At 36.7% G+C, this 7911-nt stretch overlaps 1 protein-coding gene across 1 annotated transcript in view; it reads left to right on the top strand.

Annotated features, from left to right (window-relative positions):
* The window catches only part of NEK10 (NIMA-related kinase 10), a gene marked incomplete at its 3' end in the record, with an annotated part of 27579 nt that overhangs the window by 8671 nt on the left and 10997 nt on the right, over positions 1-7911 (top strand). The window contains exons 9-13 of the mRNA XM_009701603.1: positions 782-861; positions 1993-2079; positions 3512-3736; positions 4179-4318; positions 5990-6051. Coding sequence (XP_009699905.1) covers positions 782-861; positions 1993-2079; positions 3512-3736; positions 4179-4318; positions 5990-6051 — 594 coding nt within the window. The remainder of the gene's footprint in view (positions 1-781; positions 862-1992; positions 2080-3511; positions 3737-4178; positions 4319-5989; positions 6052-7911) is intronic.

Here is a 7911-nt window from a genome sequence, read left to right as displayed (position 1 = left end):
TAAAAATATAAATATATTTTAATTTATATGTTTAATAGAAATTTCTGCTATGATTTTTCACTTAGAAAGGGTTCTATGTCTAAACGGAACAGTGTCAGCCTAGACAGTGACAACCTAGGCATCCCTTGCTGTACATTACCATCAGCCTAAGGATCTATACTTAACCATTGCTGATTTATGGCCAAACTGAGAAACAGTGGAGATCAAGAGCAGTATAACTAGTGCTTCGTGATTCTATTATGCTGCAGTAAAACGTGGCAATTGTGATCAGATAGTATCGGACAACATATCTTTAGAGAATCTAAACAAATATGATGTTTACTTTGATAGAAATCATTAACAGAATCTATGGAGAGCCTTAAATTACATGCTGCGTTGTTTAAATATGAGCTGAAAACTAACTTTTTGCTTCAGGAGGCCTTGATTTAGAGTCCTGAAGGGTTTTACACAGGAACAGATTTTTACAATGGTATATTAAGTTGGACAGACGTTTTAGCAGTCAAGAGAGATGCTAATCGCAGTTTGAGAAGAAACATCCTTGCTGCAGTTTGAGAAGAAAATCCTTGCTTGTTCTAAGACTGGATGTATTCTAAGACTTTAAGTGTATATTTAAGTGTACTTCAAGGGCACTTTAAATGCATCTAAGACTTTTAGTGTATTGTGTAAGGATTTGGTATCTTAGTTTTGACTTTTCAGTAAATAACTCTATATGTGTTTGAGTTGTAAAAGAAAAGAATGTAATTGGTATTTATTTATCTTGTTTCATGTTTCATTTTTTCAGACCTTAGTAAATTTGTTATCTGCCAGAGACATCAATGTGCTTTTGGGTGCCCTCCTTGCTCTGACTAGCCTAGCAGAAAGGTAGGTTCAACTTAACATGCTGTATTTCACAATAAGCATTTTAATGTTATCTCTTGACACAGTGTTAAAACTAATTTTTATGAGGAAGACTTCTTTTTTTTCAAAATGAACCTTGTTCTGTGGAGGTCTGTGAAGTGTGCTTAATTTTATATTGAAGCAGTAGAAACTAAGTAGAAACTTTGGCCCTTGCAGCAGACTTCTTGCTCATGTGGAGAACTTTGCAAGACTGGAGTCGCAGAATTTCTCAATCCGTGTGCAGGATTCTGGAATTCTTACTGACTTCCTGCATATAAAAATCTTCTGTGCTGAGCTTAATATGACAGTGCCTCACAATAACCAGCAAGAATTTGTTCAGTGTAGTAAATATCGAATGCATACCCTCAAATCCGTGTATATGTATCCTCTCTTCACTCATGACTGTTTCAAATAAAGTTAGGACTTTGTTTTCCTAGTGTGGGGAGAAAAAAAGGAAAAGGAAGATACAGCATCTTTTATCCTTAATGGTTTTATAGAAGAAAAGCTGCTGCTTCTACACTTTTGTTCTGCTGACTTCCAGACTTGTGTAACAATTTTATTGAAGAGAATGGATACAATTCCTTGAGATCAGTAGAAATTTATTTACTAAGATTTCTCTGGATTTTCTCTTTCCCAAATTTCTTTCATTCTATTTCAGTTTAATTTTTTTTAATACCTGTATTAATTTAAATGATATTATATATACGTTTTCAACTTCATTTAACTTTCTTCACAGAATTCAATGTGTTACATTGGACTGGGCAAGAAAGTCTTTGGAGTATATTACAAATATTTATGGAAATTGTAGTTGATTCTAAAAATGTACCTCACTTGCTTAATTTCTAGTACGAAACAAATGAAATACATTTCTGTCTTTACTTTTATGTGTTCACATTTACTTTTTTTGTACAGGGAAAAATTGGAAATTGTTGCACTGTCACTCTTGACCCAGCATATTTTTGTGGCTTTAAATATTTGTGTGTACAATATGATATTATTACTTAAGACTTGAGAAGAAAATAATTGGTCAAATGTATAAGGAGGGAGGCTAAAGAACAATGTGTTTTTTTCATATAATTTAATTTGATATAAATGCCAGGAATAATCAATTTGTAGTCCAGAATGTAGGGAGAAGATAAGTGAGCTCACCATTGTTGAGAACTTGCTGGTGATATTACATGAATACGATTTGCTTTCTAAAAGGTGAGACTTCGCTTGTAGATTAATTGTCTTAAAATATATTTTGACTTTTTCATTTAGGGACATGTTTATTTAGAGAAATTAGCTAATGTGCCATGTTAATATACTCAAGGTAAAGTTCCGACACCTATGTGTTTTCAGTCAGGTATTCATATAGCAAAATCTTTTCTAGTAGTTTTGTTATAAGCTCTCTCCTCTCTCTCCACTGATGCCCTACAGTGCAGTGCAAATAAATTGCTATGTTACCATAAAGTGATAGCAATCGCTTTTCTTGGTGCATCTCCTCTTTGCTCCTGGCAGGCCTGGGTGCTTAGATGGAAAGCACGCTGGACTGTGACAGTTCCTGGGATGCCCAATATAAACTAGTAAAAAGTTGCAAGATGTATAGCTGTTGTAGAGTTTATGCCAGAGGCTGGGTCAGACCCCGCATCCCTTCAGTCAGAAAATCATGAAGGTTCCTTCAGTTCTTTAAATGTCCTTTCGTCTCAGCTAAGACTCCTAGCTGAGCATAGTATGTCTGCCTTTCAGTAAGAAACCAGAAGGCTTGCAAATTTGATAATGTCACTTATCCTATCACATTTAAAATTCTGAAGAGACCTTTTAAAATTTCATGCTTAATTATTTCACACATGTGAATTGTTTTACATATAACTAAACATACAGAAATTGAATTTACCAAAAGATTTTATTTAGTTTCTGGGTTTGAAATTATTTAGATTTACGTAAACCAAAAGTTTGTTATAAAAACTGGAATTTGAATGTAGACAGGAAGCTGATGAAGTTCAGTGCTATTAAGCAATTAAGAATAATTTTAAATTCAGATATGAACCTAAATTCATGTTTCATCAAACACACATGCACCTGTTTTGCTTCAAGTGGAAATGGAAATCCCTAAGCATATTTTCTATGGAAAGTCCACCTTAATTGAAATTAAGTTAATGAAAATCTTGTATAAATCTTTTAAATGATATATCCGATCCCTTTTCTAAACAAAATATTCATACCAGAGAAGAATCACCGTTATTTGTGGAATTATTCTGATTCCACAGAGGAACTTTACAAGTTCTTGCAGTCAGTGCTACTTGTAGTACTAATGCCATTCACAACAAGGTGGAACCATGGATGACTGCAGTCCGCCTGGCCACCTCCATCCTGGCTGCGTGTGCTTGGCTGCCTATGCTGCCAATCAAACTCAATGTAAATGTAATTTCATCCTTTGTGAAAATTTGGACCACCTTCTTCTTCTTTTTTTTTAAACAGTGACTTTAACTAGTTTACAGTGCCTTTAAGCAGTTTTGTTTAACTTCTTTTTTTATAGGAGGTCTCTGTTCTTTCTTAAACATTTGCTGTGTTTTTTTTCCCTTTGCTAACTGACAATACAAAGTAACGATGGAGTTTTACTGTTAAAATTTCTTGCTGATTTTTGGTTTTTTAGGCTCACAGCAGAATTGCTACGTCTCCTCTGTGCAGAGGCACAAGTCAAAGAGCAAGTAAAAATGTATGAAGGAGTTCCAGTCTTGCTCAGTTTACTCCATTCTGATCATATCAAACTTCTATGGAGTATAGTTTGGATTCTGGTACAGATTTGTGAAGATCCTGAGACTAGTGTGGAAATCCGGATTTGGGGTGGAATCAAGCAGCTCCTTCATATATTACAGGGGTAGGTTTTCAGTCCTCAACTTTGTGGCAATTATATGAGACTGTTTCATAATTTAAGATAGATTTGACCAAGCCCTGTTTTATCAAATAGCATCTTTGTTTTGTTCAGCTGTATGTGATGACTGCAGAAATTAAAAAGCTATTTAGAACACAATAAATAAGCAGATATTTTTTTTTCAGCTATGCATATTTCATTGTTATCTTAAGGTGTTTTTCGTATTTTTAGTGTATAAACTACATAATGAATAGATTATAAATGTCATTAATGTCTACTTAGTTTCCCTATTAGTCAGACACCTATTTAGTGAGCTAGAATTGTGAATATAATTGATGAACGTGGTAAAAGAATTTTCCATTTAAAGGCTTGTTTGCTTTTTTTTACACTGCAATTTGAGTTTGTGGTTTTTTTGGTTTTTGTTTTTTTGGGTTTTTTTTTTTTTCAGGGAAAGAAATCTTGTTTCTGATCGCTCTTCAGTTGGAAGTTTATCTAGTGCAAATGCAGCAGGGAGAATCCAACATCTTCATTTGTCAGATGATTTGAGTCCTGATGAGATGCAAGAAAATACTTTCTCACTTCAAGCAGGTAGGTTTATAAGGCCTAATCCTCTGTTATGTGTTTGCTTACATATGTGCAAAGGAATTCAAAATATTTCAAAATTGAAATCGTAAATTTTTATGCTTGCTTTAAGGAGTAGGAGCATCAAGTCAGCTGTATTTATTTCTAAATGTGCAATACCAGCACATATTTTCAAAAAGAACTCTTTTTTTAGAAAGAAGCAAAGGACAAAGTATTAAGTACATGGGAATCATATATATTTCTTCCACCTGTCAATAACATCTGAAACACACACACACACGCACACATATATATATATTTAATTTTGGTTTTAGCCTGAGGTTATTTTTATTTGATTGTATTTTTCCCTCTATTCAAATTTACTGTGGTAGATCAGTCATGAACTGATTATGATGGAACCCTTTCAAAGTGGTGTTTTAAAGACTACCAGTCAGGCGAGAATTCCTCAGTAGTTATGGAGAGAATCCCTTTTAGAGGAGATTTCTCAATAGCATGTCAACTGTCCATTCTGCAATGCCTTCTGGAGGATCATGTCTTTTTCCAGTGACTATAGAAGGACAATGCAAAATAACCTTACTAGGATTACATAAGCCTTTGCAGTATCTTCCTGAAAGCAGTAACATAATACGTAAGTGTTTTTGAACAATTTATCATGAATGTTACCTCTGAAGAGCTGGTAACGTGAAATAAATTGCAGTACGAAAAGTATTGCCCGCATGGGCATATTTCTGTGTTACTTCTGCCTTCCTTAAGGACTCCTAAGAAAGAGTGAGCACTGAACTTACAGAGGTCTTTCTTAGTTCTGACTGAATACTTGTTTATGTTTTTAGCCTTCGGTGTTGGATGTAGGTGGCAAGGTTTTGTTAGCAGGGGGCCCGCAGGGGTGGTCTCTGTGGGAAGAGGTAAGGGATTGCCCTGTGCTGGACACAGTTGGTTCCAGCCGGCTCCACAACAGACCCACTGTGGGCCAAAGTTAAGCCCATCAGCAAAGCCGGTGGGGGCATCTGTGAAAACATAGTTAAGAAAGGTCAAAAATTCTGGGTGAGCAGAGGAGGAGAGGGGAGGAAAAAAAAGGGCGTGAGAAACAGCAGTGCAAATACCAAGGTCAGAGAAGGAGTGGGAGGAGGTGCTTTAGGCAGCAGAGCAGAGATTCCCCTTTAGCCAGTGGGACAGACCTCAGTGGAGCCGGTATTCACGCTGCAGCGTGTGGAGAGAACCCACGCTGGAGCAGGGGAGAAGTGTGAGGAGAAAGGAGGAGCAGAGTGGAACTGTTAGGTACTGACTGTAACCCTCATCCACCAGATCAAGGTAGAGGAGTCAGGAGTGAAGAAGGGAAGATGAGTCTGGGGGAGAAAAAGGATGGAGGGGGGAGAGAAGGTGGTGGTTTAATTTTTTGTCTTTGTTTTTTTTGCTATCAGAATCTGTTTTAACTGGCAAAAAATTAAATTAATTTTCCCTAAGTCAAGTCTGTTTTGCCTGTGGTGGTAATTGGTAAGCAATCTCCCTGTCTTTATCTTGACCCATGATCTTTTCTGTCCGTTTCTCTGTGCTGTTAAGGAGGGGGAGTGAATGAGCAGCTGGATGGGCATTTGGCCCTTAGCTAAGGTTAACCCACCACGCTATCTGAATATGTTTATGAACCTGGTCCTAAATGTTACATCTGAATTCTGGTTCTAGCTTGTTGTGCTGCAATTACTGAACTGGTGCTCAACGAGACTAACGCTTACCAGGTTGTACAGGTAGGAAGACTTTATTCAGTTAAGCAAGGCATTATAGTTTATAATTTGACTTAATTGTTCTTATTTGTCACCACCATTTAATTAACAAACAAAATGCATTTGAAAGGGATTGGAAAATATGCCTTTCTGTAACTTTTGTATCTCTGTTTCTTTGTACATTTACACACAGAGACATAGACACAAAGATATCAACATACGTATCTAGTTATCTGAGAAAATAAACAGCCTTATTCAGACAAAGTTCGTCTTGGTTGGCATCTCTTGCCATGCTTTTGCGATATTCAAAATAGGATAGGGATAGTAAATTAATCATTGAATCAACTGAGAAATACAAATTCTGAATTTCATGAAGTTTATTAGAACAAACTCTGTGCAGCTTGGTATTGGCGTGTTGTTGTTTCACAAACAATTTCTCTTTTCCTCAGAGTTTGGTATTTCTGAGAACTTCCTGGCACTCCATCCCCAGGGTTGAGTTTCTAAACTACATTTCAAAATGTAATATTTAAATCAGCTAGAATCTATGGTTCTGAAAACCATTCTTAAAATCCCTGGTATGTATTCCAGACATAGTCAAAGACACAAATATTTAGGACATTAATATCAGCTGAAAGCTGTAGCCAGCTTTTATACTCTAAGTGTTAAGTCAGTGATCAAAGTCTTCAAGTTAACTTAAAACACGACTAGAGGTATTCCTAGAGGAATCGAGAGAATGAAGAACCTTAAATGTGACTGGGAAAGAAGTTCATCTATATTTCAAAACTATTGGTTAAGAGGAAACGAATGGAAGTAAGTCTAGAAAAAAATGTATCTTAAGCACTAAAACGGTCAATAAACCATACTGATTTAGATAACTTTTTATGTGAACAATATAACTGGATACGTTTGAGGCTGAGTCTCATTTAATCAAAATAAAATATCACTTATTTAAATTGGATATATTTTGAAAACAGTATAACTCCTGGAGGACATGGGAAATAAAAGGCTGATTTTAACATAGAGTTTTTATGCATTGCTCTAGCAGTGCATGATAATGGTGGTGTCAGTAAATTGCTTAAAAATTGATGGCATCATGTACAGGCTGGGAAAAGATTTTTCAAGCTTAACTTCTTCCCCCACTTGTCCCGTTAAAAACCGTTAAAAGACAATGACCTCTCCCTTTGTCAAAACACCAGCCAATGGCCCCTTTGAGATCAGGACGTAGCTTCAAGCATGTTCATGTCAACTGGAATTCCTACCCTACAACAGCCTCTTTCATTTAAAATTCTACTTCTTTCTCTGCGCTGATACAACTTTGAGAGTTGCATGATGAATGAGATGAAGGAACTCACTTGGGTTAAAAACAGATAGAGGAAGAAGATTGGCAGCTCTTTCAGTTCTGTGCTGAGAAAGTCAATCTAAGTGACCTCTAAAGGTTTATCTCATTCAGTGGCAAAGGATTCTTGGTTCAGGCAGTTGAGAACCATTTGCTTCTGCTGTAGCTCCCCTTTGCCTTTCCAGCCTGTGTCCTTGTCTCAACTTACAGCCTTGCTGGCAGTCTGCAGCAATTCTGTTAGCAGGCCAGAATGTGTTTATGACTTGATGGCTCTACTGCACAACCTAAAACCTTAGCTCAACTCTACCTTCATGAACAGTTTAAGAAAACGTGCCAGGAACTGCAGCAGAGCCTCTGCAGAGCTGACATATATTCCCTGCAGCTCTGCTACAGAGGAGAGTAGTTGCCAAGAGGGAGCTTGGCAAGTAACTGCGAGCAGTACTGTGACTAAACCTACCAGTGCCCATCTATCAAACCAACGTGATGGACACGTTAATGGAGGACACATGGTTACGTGAAAATGGAAGCTGAAATACAGCATGGTTTTC

The sequence above is a fragment of the Cariama cristata genome, unplaced genomic scaffold, assembly GCF_000690535.1.
Source record: "Cariama cristata isolate BGI_N322 unplaced genomic scaffold, ASM69053v1 scaffold9086, whole genome shotgun sequence".
Classification (NCBI taxonomy): Eukaryota; Metazoa; Chordata; class Aves; order Cariamiformes; family Cariamidae; genus Cariama; species Cariama cristata.
Note: the sequence above shows the minus strand (reverse complement) of the source record. Positions and strands in the feature narration are given on the sequence as shown.